The 22725-nt window shown below is 43.7% G+C and overlaps 1 protein-coding gene across 1 annotated transcript in view; it reads right to left on the minus strand.

Moving 5' to 3' along the window:
- The window catches only part of LOC126331082 (interleukin-1 receptor accessory protein-like 1-B), a 121329-nt gene that overhangs the window by 56139 nt on the left and 42465 nt on the right, over positions 1-22725 (minus strand). The window contains exon 2 of the mRNA XM_049996441.1: positions 11205-11386. Within this exon, the coding sequence (XP_049852398.1) occupies positions 11205-11386 (182 nt within the window). The remainder of the gene's footprint in view (positions 1-11204; positions 11387-22725) is intronic.

Consider the following 22725-nt stretch of genomic DNA (forward strand, 5'->3'; position numbering starts at 1 on the left):
TCATGGAAGATACCAGTTGCACCCTCTATATACTACTCTGAAGAGGAAGACTGAGGATAAAAAAGCATTGCAAGCTGCTGCCAACCAACCAACTTGATAGCTGAAGACGTAAGAAGACAAGAAGATGTAAGAACTGAGGGCAAGATGTAGAAGAAAGAGTTTTTAATGACTGCAACAATAGATTCTCACAGGACTCCAACCCAAGGAAGACAAGTCATAGAAGGATGAACTAACTATTTGATTGTTACTTTTTTCTTACTTTATCCTATTGTTTCTTCTGAGCAGACTACTCAGTGACTTTCCCATCTGAGTCTACCTCTTCGAAAATTTGTATCTCATTTATGACAGTTCTCATAATATTTCCAGGAGAAGGAATACTGAATTCCCAAAAAAAATGAGTCCGTTACTTTTATGTTTGCTTGGCTATTAATTAGCCAGAAATATTCACATTGGCTGTTAAATTGAGAGCCTGAGTATTGTCACTGGTTTTTTTTCCATCTTTTCTTGTGAGGGATCTGAGAAAATCTCCTCTGTGTTTCATATGTTACTTTTTTACATCTATTACCATTGCCCAATCTTCTGCTTCTGTTTCATTATAATTCTGCCTCTTTTATTTTTCTTCTAGTCTCATATGCTGAATCCTGGTTCCATATTCAATGGTTAATGATTCAATTGATTTGAATCCCGTACTGAGAAATTGTTTTATTATGTATTAATCTATTTTGTTATATATAGTATACATGCAAAAGCTTGTATACATATGTGAAACAAATACTAACAAAGAGATGGAGGGGCTGGCCAGTACTTACCTCAGCTCAGTACAGCCGATAGATACACAAAAAACAATCGAAAATTTAAGTTCCTAGCTTTCGGAATAAATGTTCCTTCATCAGGGAGGAGAGAGGGGAAAGAAAGGGAAGAAAGGAAAGTGGATTTAGTTACTCACAACCCAGGTTATGAAGCAACAGGGAAAGGATAACAGGGAGGGTGGCAAGGATGGAGGCATGGTTTTCAGAGGGAAGCCAAAGATATTCTACTGTAGGTACTGTGCCAGCTTCAAACCAAAGAGGATGCATACAGAAGTAAAGAGGTATATAGCATAAATATGTAGGATGAAAACATGCATGAATGGCTAAAGAGGAAAGGGAAAGAGGAGAAGACTGAAGAGTAAATGGGAGTGAGGTTGGTTAACGTAGGTTCAGTCCAGGGGGATGGCGGGATGAAAGGATGTGTTGGAGTGCAAGTTCCCATCTCCGCAGTTCAGAGGGACTGGTGTTGGGTGGGAGAAGCCAAATGGCACATATGGTGTAGCAGGTTCCTAGGTCCCTAGAATCATGCTGGAGGGCATGCTCCGCTACTGGGTATTGGACATCTCCTAGGCGGACAGTTCATCTGTGTCCGTTCATGCGCTCAGCCTGTTTAGTTGTTGTCATACCAATGTAAAAGGCTGTGCAGTGCAGGCATGTCAGCTGATAAATGACATGTGTGGTTTCACACATGGTCCTGCCTTGAATTGTGTATGTTTTACCAGTAGCGGGGCTGGAGTAGGTGGTTGTGGGGGGATGCACGGGGCAGGTTTTGCAGCGGTGTCGGTTACAGGGGTAGGAACCGCTGGGTAGAGAAGGTAGTCTGGGAATATTGTAGGGTTTAACAAGGATGTTATGGAGGTTAGGGGGGCAACGAAAGGCAACTCTGGGTGGTGTGGGGAGAATTTTGTCAAGGGATGATCTCATTTCAGGAGTTGACTTGAGAATGTCATATCCCTGGTGGAGTAATTTATTGTTGTATTCGAGGCCAGGATAATATTGGGTGACAAGGGGGATGCTTCTGTGTGGTCTGAGGGTAGGAACATTGTTGTTGGATGGCGAGGAATGTATTGCTCGGGAGATCTGTCTGTGGACAAGGTCTGTAGGATAGTTGCGGGAGAGGAAAGCACTGGTCAGGTTATTGGTGTAATTGTTGAGGGATTCGTCACTGGAGCAGATACGTTTGCCACAAATACCTAAGCTGTAGGGAAGGGAGAGTTTGATGTGAAATGGATGACAGCTATCAAAGTGAAGGTACTGTTGTTTGTTTGTGGGTTTGATATGTACAGAGGTGTGGATGTGAGCTTCAACAAGATGAAGGTCAACATCCAGGAAGGTGGCTTGGGTTTTGGAGAAGGACCAGGTGAAATTCAGATTCGAAAAGGAGTTGAGGTCAGACCACAAAGATGTCATCTATAAACCTATATCAGGCCAGGGGAAGCAGCTGTTGGGTCTTCAGGAAAGCCTCCTCCATGCAGCCCATGAAGAGGTTGGCATAGGACGGAGCCATCCTGGTTCCCATGGCAGTTCCCCTGATTTGTTTGTAGGTCTGGCCATCAAAAGTGAAGTAATTATGGGTGAGGATGAAGTTGGTAAGTGTGATAAGGAACGAGGTTTTTGGAAGATCTTCAGGTGGGCGTTGGGAGAGGTATTGCTCAAGGGCAGAAAGACCATGGGTATGTGGGATGTTTGTGTAAAGGGATGTAGTATCTATGGTGACAAGAAGGGTTTCAGGTGGGAGAGGAGTGGAAATGGATTTGAGGCGTTCTAGGAAGTGGTTTGTGTCCTTGATGTAGGATGGGAGTCTGCGGGTGATAGGTTGGAGGTGTTGGTCTACCAGAGGTGAGATACGTTCTGTTGGGGCTTTGAAGCCTGCTACAATGGGACGGCCAGGATGGTTCTCTTTGTGGATTTTGGGTAATAGGTAGAAGGTAGTGGTTACTTGGCTCAGGTGGAGTGAGTAAGTCTATGGAAGCTGTTGTGAGGCCTTGTGAGGGACCTTGGATTTTTAGGATTTTCTGCAGCTCAGTCTGGATGGAGGGAATGGGATCCTGGGTAACAGCTTTGTACATTGAGGTGTCGGAGAGTTGACGCAGTCCTTCTGCCACATACTCCACACGGTCAAGTACCACAGTTGTCGAGCCTTTATCCGCCGGGAGGATTACAATAGACCAGTCTGTTTTCAGCTCCTTAATGGCACGGGATTCAGCTGGGGTGATGTTGGGGGTTGTCGGGATGTTCTTCAAGAAGGACTGGGAGGCAACACTGGATGTGAGGAATTCCTGAAATGTCTGCAAGGGATGGTTTTGGGGGAGGGGAGGAGGATCCCTTTGAGAAGGTGGTCGGAACTGTTCTAGACAAGGTTCAACACTGGGTCTAGTATTTGGGGGCTGTGTTTGGGTAGTGAAGTGATATTTCCAGTTGAGGTGCCGGGTGAATGAGAGGAGATCTTTAACCAGGGCAGGATGGTTGAATTTAGGTGTGGGGCTAAAGGTTAAGCCTTTTGATAGAACAGATGTCTCTGGAGCAGAGATGGATCTGGATGAGAGGTTTAGAACTGAATTGGGGTTGGTGATATGTGGCATTTGACTGTGGTTATAGTTGAGATTTGGCCTGTGTGGGGTATGTGCTGGGATGTGGAGATTGAGTAGGCTGGCTAGGCTAGGTTTGTTGGCTATGAGGGGGGTTTGTTGATGGTTCTGTTGTGGTTGGTGTTTGTGAGGGATAGGGGGAGGGACCTCACTTCTTAGGTGTTGCACTAGCACTGGGGATAGTTTTTTCAGGTGGTGTGTGGCATGGGACTCAAGTTTGCAGCTGGCTTCTAGGATGATGTTCCTGAGAGTGTTCTCCAAGCAAGGCTTTAAGAGGTGGAGGAATTTGAAGAGAGATAGGAGCTGTTGGGAGTGGTGGTTGCATGAAGTAGTGTAGAGATACAGGACAAGTTGGGTAAGGGCTAAGGATTGAAGGTTCTGGAAGTCCAGGAGAGGTTGGTGGAAGGAAGAATTGCACCCAGAGATGGAAACTTTTAAGGTAAGTCCTTTAGGGGTAATAACAAAGGTTAAGCAGGAACGGAGGAAAAGTATGTGGGATTGCAGTTTGGCTACAGTAAATGCATGTTTCCAGAATGAATGTAAATAATGTTGTATAGGATTAGGGTACATAGTGGGTAACTAGTGGGTAGGGAAATTAAATAACTAAAGTTAAAATAGTAATCATAAGAAGGAATAAAACACAGAAAGAAGGACGAGAAAGAAAGAAATTGTGTTGGTAATGTTAAATACAAAAGAAAGACCACTAAATAAGAAAAATATGGAAAAAGTTGACCAGACCAAGCAAGTATGACCAGATCAGGGGAAAAGAACACACGCTTCTCAAAAACAGAGATAGTGAGTAGCGAAAAAAAGATCGCGCATGCTGCAAAAAGTTTGCGGATGGCGCAGAAATGTCCCAAAAAATGTTTCCTGTGGCAGAGAAAGATAGCCAATGGCACAAAAACATCACCAGCAACACGAAATCGATGGAAATGGATGATACTGGTAGGTGTGGAAGAGATTGTTAGCAGTGATTGTTGGCTGGAAAACAGCGAATAACGAACGTTAAAACTATGGAATGTAAAATAAATAAATCAATAAATAGAAAAAGAGAAGTGGACTATGAACGGAAGAAGACAATAGGAGGCAAATGAAACTAGCAGAGTTGGTGACGAAAGTATTTAACACTGAAGAAGAGAAAGTGTTTAGATGACAGATGTAAGTGATAGCTAACAAAAGGGACAAAACAATGAAGAATGTGGACCAATAGGTGATCTAAATAATTAATGGAAAATCTTACATAAAGATGTGAAACAAATACTAACAAAGAGATAGAGGGGCTGGCCAGTACTTACCTCAGCTCAGTACAGCCGATAGATACACAAAAAACAATCGAAAATTTAAGTTCCTAGCTTTCGGAATAAATGTTCCTTCATCAGGGAGGAGAGAGGGGAAAGAAAGGGAAGAAAGGAAAGTGGATTTAGTTACTCACAACCCAGGTTATGAAGCAACAGGGAAAGGATAACAGGGAGGGTAGCAAGGATGGAGGCATGGTTTTCAGAGGGAAGCCAAAGATATTCTACTGTAGGTACTGCGCCAGCTTCAAACCAAAGAGGATGCATACAGAAGTAAAGAGGTATATAGCATAAATATGTAGGATGAAAACATGCATGAATGGCTAAAGAGGAAAGGGAAAGAGGAGAAGACTGAAGAGTAAATGGGAGTGAGGTTGGTTAACGTAGGTTCAGTCCAGGGGGATGGCGGGATGAAAGGATGTGTTGGAGTGCAAGTTCCCATCTCCGCAGTTCAGAGGGACTGGTGTTGGGTGGGAGAAGCCAAATGGCACATACGGTGTAGCAGGTTCCTAGGTCCCTAGAATCATGCTGGAGGGCATGCTCCGCTACTGGGTATTGGACATCTCCTAGGCGGACAGTTCATCTGTGTCCGTTCATGCGCTCAGCCTGTTTAGTTGTTGTCATACCAATGTAAAAGGCTGTGCAGTGCAGGCATGTCAGCTGATAAATGACATGTGTGGTTTCACACATGGTCCTGCCTTGTGTATGTTTTACCAGTAGCGGGGCTGGAGTAGGTGGTTGTGGGGGGATGCATGGGGCAGGTTTTGCAGCGGTGTCGGTTACAGGGGTAGGAACCGCTGGGTAGAGAAGGTAGTCTGGGAATATTGTAGGGTTTAACAAGGATGTTATGGAGGTTAGGGGGGCGACGAAAGGCAACTCTGGGTGGTGTGGGGAGAGTTTTGTCAAGGGATGATCTCATTTCGGGGGTTGACTTGAGAATGTCATATCCTTGGTGGAGTAATTTATTTATGTATTCGAGGCCAGGATAATATTGGGTGACAAGGGGGATGCTTCTGTGTGGTCTGAGGGTAGGAACATTGTTGTTGGACGGCGAGGAATGTATTGCTCGGGAGATCTGTTTGTGGACAAGGTCTGTAGGATAGTTGCGGGAGAGGAAAGCACTGGTCAGGTTATTGGTGTAATTGTTGAGGGATTCGTCACTGGAGCAGATACGTTTGCCACAAATACCTAGGCTGTAGGGAAGGGAGTGTTTGATGTGGATTGGATGACAGCTATCAAAGTGAAGGTACTGTTGTTTGTTTGTGGGTTTGATATGTACAGAGGTGTGGATGTGAGCTTCAACAAGATGAAGGTCAACATCCAAGAAGGTGGCTTGGGTTTTGGAGAAGGACTAGGTGAAATTCAGATTCGAAAAGGAGTTGAGGTCAGACCACAAAGATGTCATCTATAAACCTATACCAGGCCAGGGGAAGCAGTTGTTGGGTCTTCAGGAAAGCCTCCTCCATGCTGGGTATTGGACATCTCCTAGGCGGACAGTTCGTCTGTGTGTGTCTATATATATATATATATATATATATATATATATATATATATATATATATATATATAAAACAGAAAGAAACTTCCACATGGGAAAAATATATTAAAAATAAAGATTCCAAGACTTACCAAGCGGGAAAGCGCCGGCAGACAGGCACATGAACAAAACACACAAACACACACACAAAATTACGAGCTTTCGCAACTGGCAGTTGCTTCGTCAGGAAGGAAGGAAGGAGAGGGAAAAATGAAAGGGTGTGGGTTTTAAGGGAGAGGGTAAGGAGTCATTCCAATCCCGGGAAGTCTTTCCGCTCCCGGGATTGGAATGACTCCTTACCCTCTCCCTTAAAACCCACACCCTTTCATTTTTTCCTCTCCTTCCTTCCTTCCTGACGAAGCAACTGCCAGTTGCGAAAGCTCGTAATTTTGTGTGTGTGTTTGTGTGTTTTGTTCATGTGCCTGTCTGCCGGCGCTTTCCCGCTTGGTAAGTCTTGGAATCTTTATTTTTAATATATATATATATATATATATATATATATATATATATATATATATATATATATATATATATCTGTGTGTGTGTGTTTTTTATGTGGTTATATTTGTGTTAGAATGTTTGTTACTCTTTCACGCTGAAACTGAAATGGCTGGATGTATTTGTATGAAATTGGAATGGAGATAGCTTATACCCAGAATCACACATAGTCTATGTTATCTACACCTACCTATCAAAGGGGTAGGGGTGGGGGTGAAAAATAAGTGTAGCCAACAATGTGCCAATCACCATACTTTATACTTGCTGACAACCCGCACAAAATGATGAAAGGAAAAAAGTTTATCGCTTACTACATTTTCAGTGTTCATGCAGTGAAACTGATGCAAGAGACAAGATATTTTAATTTATTATCTCATTACTACTAACTGTATTCATGACACATTTTGCAGACAGTATTCACATGTACTATTGAATGTACCACCAAAATTATATCATTGTAGGATGCATATTTCAGGAGATATGATGTCAAACACTAAGATGTATGAAAAACTGCATCATGTATGATGTTTGACTTTATTTCCGTTTTACTGCTAACTCTATTTGCAACACATTTCACAGACAGTACCTATGTATATCATAGAATGTTCCTACAAAAATATCATTGTATTACAGCAAGATCAGGTGATATGATGTTAAATACTGAGATGCATGAAAAACTGCCACATCGTACATCACATTTTAACTTATTATTTTTACACTTTTAACTCTATTCATAACACAGTTCATAGACAGTAGCCATATATACCACTAGATTTACCTGCAGGATTATATCATTGTACAACACATCATTCTGGAGATAACAGTATCATAAACATTGAGCTGCATAAAAATGGTAATTATGGCGAAATTTGTCAGAGAAATAGTTTAAATATGTATACAAATATGTGTGAAATATGTTGAATACAAGTGGAATATATTTGACATGTGAGATGTATGTGAACAAACCACAGGTAAAAGCCTCATCCTAAACCCCTAGGATGATTTCAACCAAATTTAGTAGAACGTTTGTTACTGTCTGGAAAGAAATACTGTGGGTGTGAGAACCAATAGCTTCCTATTGGGGTGAGGATGACATCATGGAAAGTGAAGGGTGAGGAGGACATGAACAGACAGAGACGGGAAGCATGAGATGGACACAGATATGGGGTCAGGGGGAGATGGATAGAGATAGGGAGAGTAGGAGATGTGCAGAGAGAAGGTGATGTGGAAATGGACAGTGAAAGGGAAGAGGAGGAGCTGGATGGGAGAGGAGGGAGGAGGAGATGAACAGCAAAGGGGGGGAGAGAAGTGGAACAGAGAGAGGAGGGAGGAGGTGATAGACAGAGCGAAGGGGAGGAAGAGAGCGACAGAGAATGGGGGAAGAGGGGGACGGTGGAGGCGGTTGACGAAGAGAGGAGTCAAGGAAAGGGACAGAGAGGGGGAACAGGAGAAGATGGATAGAGGGAGGGGGAAGGAGGAGATGGACTAATAGAAGATTGGAATAAATACAGACCCAGCCTTTTTTTATGAATAAATGTTTAATTGTGGGTAACACGGCAGGGTGCAGCTAGTACACAAGGTCTATTGAAAAAATTCTGGAACCTTGCTCACAAAAATTTTTCTACACTTACCTTTTACTTATTGTGCATGGCCTCCTTTGAAATACTCTCCTCCACAACTGATACACTGATTCCAATGCTGTTTCCACTACTGGAAGCCAGTCTTGGTACAGCTCTTACCGGATCATACAAAATGCCATCTGTAAATTTTCTATTATCTCATCTATCATTGAAAATCTTTGTCCTTTGAATGGGCTTTTCAACACTGGAAATAAAAAAGAGTCCACAGGGGCCAGGTCTGGAAAGTACAGTGGATGAGGCAGCACAATGACATTGTCTTTCGTGCAATACTCACACACCAACAGGGTTGAATGTTTGCCTTAACATCACAACCATAGAGCTACATCTCATCACCAGTGATGATTCTCTTAAGGAACATCTTGTTCTCATTTGAACAATCCAAAAACTTTTCATAGGTTACAAGGCGAAGGTGTTTCTGGTCTGGAATAATGAGCTGTGGGATGAACTTGGTGGTAACGTGACGCATTCCAAGATCCTGTGTCAGGATTTTATGACATGATCCAACTGAAATGTTTCATTCTTTTGCAACCTGTCTGACAGTCAGTCTTCGATTGACATGCACAATTTCACTGACATTCCTGACATGAACATCATCAGTGGACGTCGAAGGGCGCCCAGAGTGAGGGTCATCTCTAACTTCCATCCAGCCATTTTTAAACTGTGTGAACCATTTGTAACACCAAGTATGCTTTAAGCACTCATCACTGTGGGTTTCCTGCATCATTTGGTGTGCTTGTAAAGGTTTTCTTAAGTTTCACGCAAAATTTAATGCAAATGTCTTGCTCCTCTAACTCTGCCATCTCAAAATTTGCAAACTCTGCAATGCAATGTTCTACTCAGTACTGCACTGAACAATAACTAACAGATATACAACAATGAAACTTCTGGCAGTTACATATTCAACACAGCCATGTGCAGGGATGCCAACTGAATTTTGCTTCAACACACCATTGGCAGAAAATTATGAATGTTCCAGAATTTTTTGAACAGACTTCGTAATATTACATCCCCTGTGATATTCTGTACTCTCTTATAAATCAGATTGCTATAAGTTATTGCAACTATAGGTTTATTTATTGGCTATGGACAGTGTTCACACAGTGTTTTAAGCTAAAACTCTTTTACTGTTTTTTCAAACAATGGAAAATCCAGGATGGAATGTAACAATATTGTGAAAAGGAAAGTTGCTACTCATCATATAGAGGAGATGCTGAGTCACAGATAGGCACAAAAAAAGAATGTCACAAATAAAGCTTTTGGCCGTTAAGGCCTTTGTCAACAATAGATGTAGACACACACACTCACAAAAACCCAACTCACACACACAACTGCATTTTCAGGCAACAGAAACCACACTGCGAGTAGCAGCACCTGCGCATGATGGGAACGGCGACTGGGTCGGGGTAAGGAGGAGGCTGGGATGGTGAGGGGAAGGGTTAGTATGGAAGGGATGGCAGACAATGAAGTGCTGCAGGTTAGATGGTGGGCAGGGGAGAGGTGAGGAGGGGGGGGGGGGAGGGTGGAAGTAGTGGAAAAGAAGTAAAAAGACGAGTGTAATGGTGGAGGCTGTGTAATGTTGGAATGGGAATGGGGAAGGGGCTGGATGGGTGAGGACAGTGACTAATGAAGGTTGAGGCCAGGAGGGCTACAGGAACGTATAATGTATTGCAGGGAAAGTTCCCACATGTGCATTTAGAAAAGCTGGAGTTGCTGGGAAAGATCCATATGGCACAGGCTGTGAAGCAGTCATTGAAATGAAAGATGTCATGTTTGGTAGTGTGTTCAGCAACAGGGTGGTCCACTTGTTTCTTGGCCACAGTTTGTCAGTGGTCATTCATGTGAACAAAGAACTTGTTGGTTGTCATGTCCACGAAGAATGCAGCACAGTGGTTGCAGCTTAGCTTGCAGATCACATGACTGGTTTCACAGGTAGCTCTACCTTTGGTGGGATAGGTGATGTTTGTGAGCAGACTGGAGCATCTGGTGGTGGGAGGATGTATGGGACAGGTCTTGCATCTAGGTGTATTACAGGGGTATGAGCCATGAGGTAAGGGGTTGAGAGCAGGGGCTGCATAAGGATGGATGAGCATATTGTGTAGGTTTGATGTATTGCAGAACACCACTGTAGGAGTGGTGGTAAGGATAGTAGGCAGGACATTTCTCATGAGAAAGTCCACCATCACACTCAGTCTTTTTACTTCTCTCCTTTTCCACTACTGCCCCCCCCCCCTTCCCTCACTCACCACTTCTCCCCTACCCTCTGTCAATAACCTGCAGCACTTCACTGTCCATCACCCCCTCCATACTATCCCTCTCCCTCTCTGCCCCAGCCTCCTCCTTACCCCCACCCAGTCATCACTCCCATCATGCACTGGTGCTGCTGCTCGTAGTGTGGTTTCAGTTGCCTGAGGCTGCAGTTGTGTGTGTGAGATGTGTTTACATGAGTGTGTGTGTGTGTGTGTGTGTGTGTGTGTGTGTGTGTGTGTGTGTGTGTGTGTGTGTGTGTGTGTGGTGTGTCTACATCTATTGTTGACGGAGGCCTTAATGGCTGAAAGCTTTAACTGTGACAGTCTTTTTGTTGTGCCTATCTGTGACTCAGCATCTCCGCTATAGTGTGAGTAGCAACTATCCTTTTCATAATATTGTTACTGTTATTTCACATTTATTTCTTATGTGATCACTGTTTCTGAATGTTTTCCTTCATTATTACCCACACACATAGATGAAAATTAACACAAAAGAATTTACAGTAACTAAGTGATTACCATGTCCTCTAGCCCATTAAAAACTCATTGTAAAGTACAAAATTATGAATAAAACAAACATTATTTACTTACATTTGGTTACTAAACTGATGGTGAATGTTTTTGGTTCAGGTTGTGTGCTGTTTGTGACAACACATGTGTAGTTTCCCTTATCAGCATCCTGAACATATGTTGATTCAATTGTCTGATTTTGATCAACTGCAGAAATACTAAATGTTGAGTGCTTGGGTGAAAGAGGTTCACCATCCTTATACCTGGTCAAAGAAAAGTTTATATAAGTCTACCACAAAAATATTACTAAACAGCCCTTTTTATGTCTGTGTGGTCACAGAGGTCACTAATGAAAGCAAAGTCTACTGGAAAACCTAAAACTGAACTTCCTGGAGCATGAAAGCTCTGTCTTTGTCTGCTTCATTTCATATTTATAAATGGTACATATGCTACCCATACTCATGACTAACATGAATAATTTAGCAGCACTCTTCTCTACCACAAAATGTACATTTTTTTGTCATTTATTGGGTCTATCAAATAGCCTGCACACTTGTTACCTACAGTGGGTCATATTTCTATTTCAGTGTTGTGGCAAATGCTTTACTACAGTGACTCTACAACATTTTTCTGTTCAGTATGAAATAAGAACATAAAAGAAAAGAATAAAAAAATGAAAATCTGTAAAATTATATTCAAACACAGGACACATATATTTTTTTACCTATTCTGTCGTGTGTATGATGCCCATTGATTTTGAGGGATTCAGCTGAATTCAAATTAGTCTTTTGGATTTCCAACTTTTCACTTTGTTAGGAAATGGATTTTCATCAGCTCAATTCTCTTCTATTACATAAACAAATCATATTAAGAAAACCATAAAACTAATAATTGACCATAAAATGAATGAACATTATTAGCTATGAATTACTCGAGACTGCTTACAACAACAAGAACTGAGACAGCAATACAATGCTAATGGACAAAGTTAATTATATTTCTCTACCAACTGAATTTTCTTTTATGATAATAAATAGAGCAACAAGCAATCATAGAACAGACTACTTATTATCCTTCAGGATCATAAGTAATTTTTTTTTTACCAATTACCAGGGTCAGTTAATTTAGCTAGCCATCTTCAGATCAATATAGGGCAAAATGAAAATAAAATACTGTTATCATCTTTGATAGAATACACAGTGGTATATAACATTACATGTCTTACATCCCACCACTTCAGCAAGACGAACTGGAGCCAGAGAGTGGTGGTGGTATTACACTCCTGGAAATGGAAAAAAGAACACATTGACACCGGTGTGTCAGACCCACCATACTTGCTCCGGACACTACGAGAGGGCTTTACAAGCAATGATCACATGCACGGCACAGTGGACACACCAGGAACCGCGGTGTTGGCCGTCGAATGGCGCTAGCTGCGCAGCATTTGTGCACCGCCGCCGTCAGTGTCAGCCAGTTTGCCGTGGCATACGGAGCTCCATCGCAGTCTTTAACACTGGTAGCATGCCGTGACAGCGTGGACGTGAACCATATGTGCAGTTGAGCGAGGGCATATAGTGGGCATGCGGGAGGCCGGGTGGACGTACCGCCGAATTGCTCAACACGTGGGGCGTGAGGTCTCCACAGTACATCGATGTTGTCGCCAGTGGTCGGCGGAAGGTGCATGTGCCCGTCGACCTGGGACCAGACCGCAACGACCCACAGATGCACGCCAAGACTGTAGGATCCTACGCAGTGCCGTAGGGGACTGCACCGCCATTTCCCAGCAAATTAGGGACACTGTTGCTCCTGGGGTATCGGCGAGGACCATTCGCAACCGTCTCCATGAAGCTGGGCTACGGTCCTGCACACCGTTAGGCCGTCTTCCGCTCACGCCGCCAGTGTTGTTGCGACAGGCGTGAATGGAGGGACGAATGGAGACGTGTCGTCTTCAGCGATGAGAGTCGCTTCTGCCTTGGTGCCAATGATGGTCGTATACGTGTTTGGCGCCGTGCAGGTGAGCGCCACAATCAGGACTGCATACGACCGAGGCACACAGGGCCAACACCCGGCATCATGGTGTGGGGAGCGATCTCCTACACTGGCCGTACACCTCTGGTGATCGTCGAGGGGACACTGAATAGTGCACGGTACATCCAAACCGTCATCGAACCCATCGTTTTACCATTCCTAGACCGGCAAGGGAACTTGCTGTTCCAACAGGACAATGCACGTCCGCATGTATCCCGTGCCACCCAACGTGCTCTAGAAGGTGTAAGTCAACTACCCTGGCCAGCAAGATCTCCGGATCTGTCCCCCATTGAGTATGTTTGGGACTGGATGAAGCGTCGTCTCACGCGGTCTGCACGTCCAGCACGAACGCTGGTCCAACTGAGGCGCCAGGTGGAAATGGCATGGCAAGCCGTTCCACAGGACTACATCCAGCATCTCCACGATCGTCTCCATGGGAGAATAGCAGCCTGCATTGCTGCGAAAGGTGGATATACACTGTACTAGTGCCGATATTGTGCATGCTCTGTTGCCTGTGTCTATATGCCTGTGGTTCTGTCAGTGTGATCATGTGATGTATCTGACCCCAGGAATGTGTCAATAAAATTTCCCCTTCCTGGGACAATGAATTCACGGTGTTCTTATTTCAATTTCCAGGAGTGTATCATGTCCAGTACATGCTGTACACAGGTGCCATCATCGAGGATTTTGAGAATAACGAGGGCCCTACACAATGCAAGTGCTGCCAGTATTTCAGCCTCGCTGCTAACTACTACACTATGCCTGCGCGCTGCGTCGGCTGTGCAGACCACCACGAATCTCGTACCTGCCAGCGTGACACAGCTAACCACCGATTTGTGCCAACTGCGGGGCTGAAAGGCACTCTGCCTCCTAGAGAGACTATCCTAAATTTCACGTTGCCATAAAAGCCCACCGTGCCCAGTACCAGAAAGTACAGCAGCAAACGAAAGCTGACGAAAAAACAACTCAGGTCTCGTCTTTGCTTCAACTTTAAAAACTCCGTCGCAGGACAGATTGCTACAACAACGTTCGTCACGAACCTGCAGAAGAAGAATCAAAATGTTCAGTGAAGCAGTTCGGCAGGAGAGAGCTACAACCAGATATCAGTTCCCTACAAACTTAGATGACTTCGCTGAAATCACGAAGGCATTTGGTCAACTTGGAAACCTCATCTCCATCAACAAAATACCATAGCAGTTATCGTTGTTGTTGTTGTGGTCTTCAGTCCTGAGACCGGTTTGATGAAGCTCTCCATGCTACTCTATCCTGTGCAAGATTCTTCATCTCCCAGTACTTACAGCAACCTACGTCCTTCTGAATCTGCTTAGTGTATTCATCTCTTGGTCTCCCTCTACGATATTTACCCCCCACGCTGCCCTCCAATGGTACATTTGTGATCCCTTGATGTCTCAGAACATGTCCTACCAACCGGTCCCTTCTTGAAGAGGTACTGGCTGAAGTAAAGCTGTGAGTACCGGGAGTGAGTCGTGCTTCGGTAGATCAGATGGTAGAGCACTTGCCCACGAAAGGCAAAGGTCCCGAGTTCGAGTCTCGGTCGAACACACAGTTTGAATCTGCCAGGAAGTTTCAGTCCCTTCTTCCTGTCTAGTTGTGCCTCAAACTCCTCTTCTCCCCAATTCTATTCAGTACCTCCTCATTAGTTATGTGATCTACCCATCTAATCTTCAGCATTCTTCTGTAGCACCACATTTCGAAAGCTTCTATTCTCTTCTTGTGTCTAAACTATGTATCGTCCATGTTTCACTTCCATACATGGCTACACTCCATACAAATACTTTCAGAAACGACTTCCTGAGACTTAAATCTACACTCGATGTTAACAAATTTCTTTTCTTCAGAAACGCTTTCCTTGCCAATGCCAGTCTACATTTTATATCATCTCTACTTCCACCATAATCAGTTATTTTGCTCCCCAAATAGAAAAACTACTTTACCAGTTTAAGTGTCTCATTTCCTAATCAAATTCCCTCAGCATCACCCGATTTAATTTGGCTGCATTCCATTATCCTCGTTTTGCTTTTGTTGATGTTCATCTTATATCCACGTTTCAAGACACTGTCCATTCCGTGCAACTGCTCTTCCAAGTCCTTTGCTGTCTCTGACAGAATTACAATGTCATCGGCGAACCTCAAAGTCTTCATTTCTTCTCCATGGATTTTAATACCTACTCCGAATTTTTCTTTTGTTTCCTTTACTGCTTGCTCAATATACAGATTGAATAACATCGGGGAGAGGCTACAACCCTGTCTCACTCCCTTCCCAACCACTGCTTCCGTTTCATGCCCCTGTACAAATTGTAAATAGCCTTTCGCTCCCTGTATTTTACCCCTGCCATCTTAAGAATTTGAAAGAGGGTATTCCAGTCAACATTGACAAAAGCTTTCTCTAAGTCTACAAACGCTAGAAATGTAGGTTTGACTTTCCTTATCTTTCTTCTAAGATAAGTCGTAAGGTCAGTATTGCCTCACGTGTTCCAACATTTCTACGGAATCCAAACTGATCTTCCCGAGGTCGGCTTCTACCAGCTTTTCCATTCGTCTGTAAAGAATTCGCGTTAGTATTTTGCAGCTGTGACTTATTAAACTGATAGTACGGTAATTTTCACATCTGTCAACACGTGCTTTCTTTGGGATTGGAATTATTATATTCTTCTTGAAGTCTGAGGGAATTTCGCCTGTCTCATACATCCTGCTCACCAGATGGTACAGTTTTGTCAGGACTGGCAGTTATCAAAGAAACGGAAAAGAAATTTAACAACTCACCAGACATCTTCACCAAGCTTTCAGCCCTAATGGGAAGGGCCATGGAACTCTCCAAAGCTTTTTACGACAAATAGACATCGTCTGCCAATCAACCTTAAATTTTGCGTTTTTAACGCCAATGGCGCTATGAACAGAAAACCAGAGCTAAATAAGTTTATAGAAAAACATAAAATTGACATCTTATTTGCTCCGGAATCCCATCTTCGATCTACACAGAACTTCAGGCTATGAAACATGATTGGTTACCGTGACGATCGCCGGAACGGAAGAGGAGGTGAAATGGCAGTTTTTGTAAAACCCACCATTTCGCACAGCAGAGAAAGTGCGCCTTCACTTTCAACACTAAAAGCTGGTATTGTCAATACTGATACTCTCGATGGAAAGTCTGCTCTCATAGCTGCATATCTAAGCCGTCACAGAGTTTTGAACGAAGAAGATCTTTTCCAACTATTTTACACGCTTGACAAAGTCCTCATCTGTGGGGACCTAAATGCGGAACATCAAATATGGAATTTTCAGCAACCAAATCAAAGAGGCGAGCAGCTTCTTTGAAACAGACTCCAAGCCGTCAATAGTGGATCCCTACCTACAATGCATACATCGCCCACCACCTACCAAATGTACTGGACATCGCAAAGGTAAAATATTTGGACATAGACTTAAAACTCCACTCCATTATTCACTTAACATCTGTACTCAGATGTCACGAGGGAGCTGACACCCAACCTCCCAAAGAAGACTGTCACAAACTGGTAGCAATATAAAATCCAACAGGAAAAATTAGAGAGATACATAAAACGGCAACAACATCGCAGTTTACCGCCTTCCCGGCCATGCTTCAAGAAGTGAAGCATCTTTAAGACCTTACTTGAAAAGGGTGGCAGATTCATCGCAATTCCGCTGACAGAGAAGAGATGCGGCGCTGTCCGAGAGAACTGCGAAGAGGAGTCCAAGAATGGCAAACAAGGATATGGGAAGTTAAAATGGCCCCATTCCAACTCCGTAGTAGCAACGACAGGGAACTATTCCGCAACTTACGGAACGCCAACCCAGGGAAGACAGCGATAGCAGATGGTAACACATTAATATCCGACGCTTTGGGGAAATTTGAGCTATTTGCACAGACTTAAGAGGGCCAAAATACCCTTAATCAAGATGACCCTCCACAGCACGATGAAGACACAGACAAACGTATCCGAAATCAGAAAAACACCTCATCAGGACAACCCGGAGCTGACGACACCCAGGAAAGTTCGCAAAATCATACGGCACCTCGGAGAAAACTGCACCAGGACCAGATTTTGTACCAATGAGGACTAGATTTTATTAGCAATGAACACATGAAAGAACTACCGAGGAAACCTGTTGTGTTAATCACTAGAAAATTTAACAGCTGCATGCAAAACGCGTACTACTCGTTGGCCTGGAAAACGTCCAGAACTGTTCCTATAGCAAAACAAGGCAAGAACCATAAGACATGTCCAAAAGAACAGATACCACTTCATATATATACATAGTTAAGGCTGACCATCCATTTGAACATCTTCTTCTGCCCGAATTATTACGGGAATCGGTAAAAAGCCGCGAGTAATGAGTATAACGGGCAGGGGCACTATGAATATAGTGCGGGACAATACGTTAGGAATGTGGGTCTCACGGGAGGCGTGCCAGAGATACGTTCCTGAAGTCGCACTATCCTCTGTGTCCTCGGTGGTTCAGATGGATGGAGCAGGAGATCCTAGGTTCAAGTCGCAGTCGGGGCACACATTTTCAACTGTCCCCGTTGACTCGATCAACGGACTGTATGCAGCTAGGGGTATTCATTTCATTGTAATTTCTCCTTGTCTGCCGAGTTCTTCATTCATTTTCAGTTCATAGTCTGTCTGTCCCTTACTTCCGCTGGCGAGCCAGTGATAAACGCCATCTGAGTGCTGCTGGCAACCCTGGTCGTTCGTTATCATGTTTTAATGACCAGACAGTGAGCAAGGGTCAGAGGGGACGTCCTGCATTGTTGCTGAGAATTAAGCGAGTTACAGTCCGCTGGTAGGGGAGAGGGAACGATTATTCTTCGCATCACTCACCCTCCTCCAGCAGCCATGTGGGATGTTTATAACCGTTGCTGGTCGATATGGCCATGGTGAGTTCAGACCAGCAGGATGTTATTGCAATATCTGGCGGACCGTGTGTGATGGCGGCGGCTGTCGACCCTTTGCCTGCTATCTGGAGAGAATCGTGTGTGACCCATGAATACAATTACACGCAGGATTATTTCTCACTAATAAAGCGCATGCCTCTGGCTTTCCTGTCCCATGGTGTTGGTGGGGAATTTGTTTACAGTGTAGATTTAGCGATGTTTTGTGTGTACATTCTCGGATTTTTCCGCCATTACTATATTATTTTTACGTCTGTCTCCTACAAGGCATAATGTTTTGATGTCATTGGTTTTTAACTCACTATGACGTCATTTTTATGCGCCTGTAGGAGTAGTTATTTACTCTGTAAGTTTAGCAATGTTGTACATCTGTACATATTAGAAGCTCCGTTGTTATTTAGAAATCTGTTATGGACAGTCTTATAGTGTTGTCATTGTTTTTAACACACTATGACGTAATACGCTAATAAAGCAGGGACTGCGCAGACTTAGCACTTAACAAGAGCCTATTTTCTGTCAAATAAGTGATTGCACACAGTGATTGCCTGAATTTATCAGAAGCACGAAAAACTACATATGTAACTAACATTGCGGATTGAATCATGAGTTGCTAAATCTAACAATGTGCCGACAGTCGCATAGTAACTGTCGTATCCTGCTCGTGCAAGCTGTAATTGCTTACCATATACAGCACTCATGTGTGCAGAACGCCGCAGACGGTCACACATCAGCCTTCTATTGGATCTCCAGACGATATCTTTAGGCCAGCCGTTCTCTTCATGGCCTCCAGACAAGTCTCTGTATGTCTGTCTTTTCAGAGACGGATGTGGGACTCGGTTCTTCGGTACAGGATATCAAATCAAACACCTTTCATCCGTCTAATTTCCGAACTGTTATTTTATTAGGCCCCCGCCCGATGTAAAGAAAGATTCCAACCTCGGTTCCGCTCAAAGTAGGGGCCAACATTCAAATGATGGTATCTGTAGATTTACGCTTGATACAGCTATTACTCCGGTTGGCAGATGATGGCTGAAGGATCACTGTATCAAAGAGAAATCGACAGATACCAGTATTTGAATTCTGGCCCCTATTTTGAACGGAACCGAGGTTGGAATCTTCCAACACGTCAGTCAGAGGGGCCTGAAGATGGCGTAGTAAATCGCCGAAACTGATAGCCTAATAAACTAACAGTTCAGAAATTAGACGGCTGAAAGGTATTTCATTTGACATCATGTCTCAAGACAAAGTCTTCTCCATGTCCCAAGCCAAAATGCCCTCTTCTCTGACACAGAGTTCTTTCTCCCCTGTACAATTTCACCCAATTTCCATGCGCCGGTGAAAAAGCTCTGCAAAATGCTGGGCAATGATGTTTTTATACATGTCCAAAAGAACAGACATCATTTTGTTCCTGCTGCCATTATGAATCAAGACACAAAGTAATGAAAGATATTATCTTCCAGTGGGCATTGATTTATATCAATGGACATGTTCAAAATTCGTGCCAGAACAGGATTCGGACCCAGATCTTCTGCTACTAGGAAGATGCGCTGACCACTACACCACCCAGACGCAGTCACACAGACTGAACTTATACCACATGCTACTGATATATTGCCCCTGCTCATTAGCCTCATTACTTACGGCATGTGGCCGATTCCTGTAACAGTTCGAGCTTGGTGTGCATCTGCACTAAAGGGATCATTGGCCGTCATCGTCTTAATTACATACGTGATATCTGTTGTTCTGGACATCAGCCAATGATCCCTTGAGTGCAGATGCACGCCAGGCTGGAACTATTGTGGGGCTGGGCGAGATGCGATGAGCATTGAGGCCAATGAGCAAGGGCAATATATAAGCAGCATCTCGTATAAGTTCAGAATTTGGGTCTAACAGGAAACGTGCTACGGTAGTCTGTGAGACTCTAGTAACCACTGTGGTTACCAGAGTGATGGCATAGTGGTCAGTGCATCTACCCAGAAACCGGGAGAACTGGGTTCGAATCCTTTTACGACACAAATTTTCAACTTGCCCCATTGATATTAATAAATATCTGCTGGTAGATAATGTCTTTACTTATATTTTTTCTGAAAAGACAACTATCTCCACTTTTCGCAAAAGTTTTACATCAGTAACTAATCGTTACAGACACATGCACACAGCTGACAAACAATTCCGAGTTAGTCCCCCACTCCTCAGCTTAATTTTTCCCTTCTGCCAATATGCTCATCTCCACGTCTGCATTTCTCCTACTCTGCTATTTTTCTTTTAGATTAGCTGTCTTACAGACGCTATTCACCTCATGAAAAACGGCGCCGAGAAGTCGGCTCATACCCGGTCAAAGAGAAAAGGATCCATGGTAACAATGCAGCTGTGTTGCTTCTCGCTGAACATCGAGACCTGTACTTGTCATAGTTCTCCCCTTGGGGGAACACAACCAGAGCTGCCATGATTGATGCTGTCTTCCCTCGCCCACTGTTTGCGGAAGGCAACTCGATGCCACTAAACAAAGTTTCTTTGAAGTGTGTTTTGGCCAAATGGCATTGCTTATAAAAATCGAGACTTTCCACCGGTGTAGCTGTTCATCATGCTACGTTATAAGATATCTGTGAATGTATCCTAGGACCACATATTACTTAGGGACGATTATGCGAAAAACTTGAGGAACGCGACTTGCAGGCATTGGCGCGGTGGCTGGCCGCTACCAGTCCTGAGGAATAAGCTCATCTCATCCTCTCGCCCTTTCCTGTGAAAGGTCACTGGTCTGGTCCACTGCACCCAGCCTGGCTCATCACTTACTCAACTAAACTACAGAGAAAGTTACGCGCAAAGCAGCCTTCAGGAAAGAAAAGGAATTAGTATGGGAGTAGACGGCTTAGTCCTGGCAATCAATGATGTTATTGATTACGAGTGTTAACTATTTTATTAATTGCTCGAATGCACTTCAGACAGTAATGATTTTAAATCAGTTGTGAATAACGCATGAGACATACCAATCCGGCAATGCACCGAGGCGTATCAGTACCCTACCAATGAACCGATGTCTGCCGCCTGCCTTACCCAGACTGAGGCTATGTGTCCATTAGTTTCATTACACTCTACTGTCGCATTTGCCTTACTAATGATTACCGACTGGTTTCGTGCAAAATTCCAACATTTTCAGTCTTGTTAAAATAACTAATCTGAAATACAAATATGATAAATGTAAAAGTGCCACGAAAAACAATACCATGTGGTGGAATACTAGTAAAAGAACCATTTAATACTCATAACCGAAGAAAATGTGTTTAAGACGTCAATTGTTGAGCCTTTTTTCCATTCTATCTTTAATTTTATACACTGACCGTCATTTTATATTATCACTGATCTGCAAAACTTAAGAACGAACTAAATAAAGTAACATAACATATTAATTACTTACTGGAAATGAATGAAACTACGGAAACATATTGCCAGAGTTCTTCCAGTCGTGCAGAGAAAGCTAGAGTCACATGGCATGAGGTTAGTGTGACGACAGCGCCAAATGGGACTAACCTCACAAAACGAGGCAGTTCAAGGAACGGGAGTCAGACTATGGGTCTCCATCAGGTGGGATTTACCGTGCACTCTTATGGTGTTCATTATTACAACATAGCCCAGAGACAACATTTCAGTGCTTTCACATGACGAAGAAGGACGAAATGTGACGAGTGTAACCCAGCGGTTTGCTATTGCTCATATCATTGTTCTATGTGTATGGGTAACGGCCCAGACCAGAGACACTGGTGCCCAAAGGAGAGGAGGTGGTCGATCACGGCAACTACGACAACAGATGTCTGCTACATTGTCCAACAGATAAGAAGACACCCACGTCAATCAGCGGGTGCAATAGCAACAACAATTAATATGAATGCAGAACACACAGACTCTCATCTAGAGGGTGATTTCTTTGTGCGATGGCGTAAATTGTGTTCTGTTAACACCCGCATATCGGCGACACCGGTTACAATGGTGCAAAGAGCATAGGAACTGGACCACTGAACAGTGGGGTTGCGTGCTGTTCTCAGATGAGAGCAGATTCAATCTCAATAGTGATTCTGGATGTACTCTCATATGGCAATAGGTGAGCTCATGTAATACACCCAGGAACATTGACGAAAATGATCGTTTTAGTGGTCCAAGTGTTTTGGTGTGGGGAGGCACAAAGTTGTTTGGGATACTGATGTACAAATCTTTGAACGCGGTATACTCACCGGTCAAAGTTATTGTGACACTGTATTCCATCGCCACATGCGTCTTTTCAGAGGTGCCTTCGGCCTTGACTTGATTTTTGTGGATGCAATGTGCGACCGCATCTAACAGTGCAACTGGAGGAGCTCGTGGCTGAGAGGATATTCGGCGAATGGGCTGGTCTTCCCACTCCCCCCGCCGTAAGCTCCATTGGGCACGAATGGGATGAGTTGTGGAGATGTATTTCAGAATGTTCACGTTCACACACGGCCATCCAACAGCTATCAACCGCTCTTGTGAAGAAATGGAACTCGCTACTACAAGAGTTCTTTACCAAGCATGGAAGCACGTTGCAGAGCAAGCACTGCCGTGAATAGTGCTCACACACGCTATTAAGAACCGTGTTCCGTCTTCTGTTATAGCCAGAGAACCA

Source organism: Schistocerca gregaria, chromosome 2, assembly GCF_023897955.1.
Source record: "Schistocerca gregaria isolate iqSchGreg1 chromosome 2, iqSchGreg1.2, whole genome shotgun sequence".
Classification (NCBI taxonomy): Eukaryota; Metazoa; Arthropoda; class Insecta; order Orthoptera; family Acrididae; genus Schistocerca; species Schistocerca gregaria.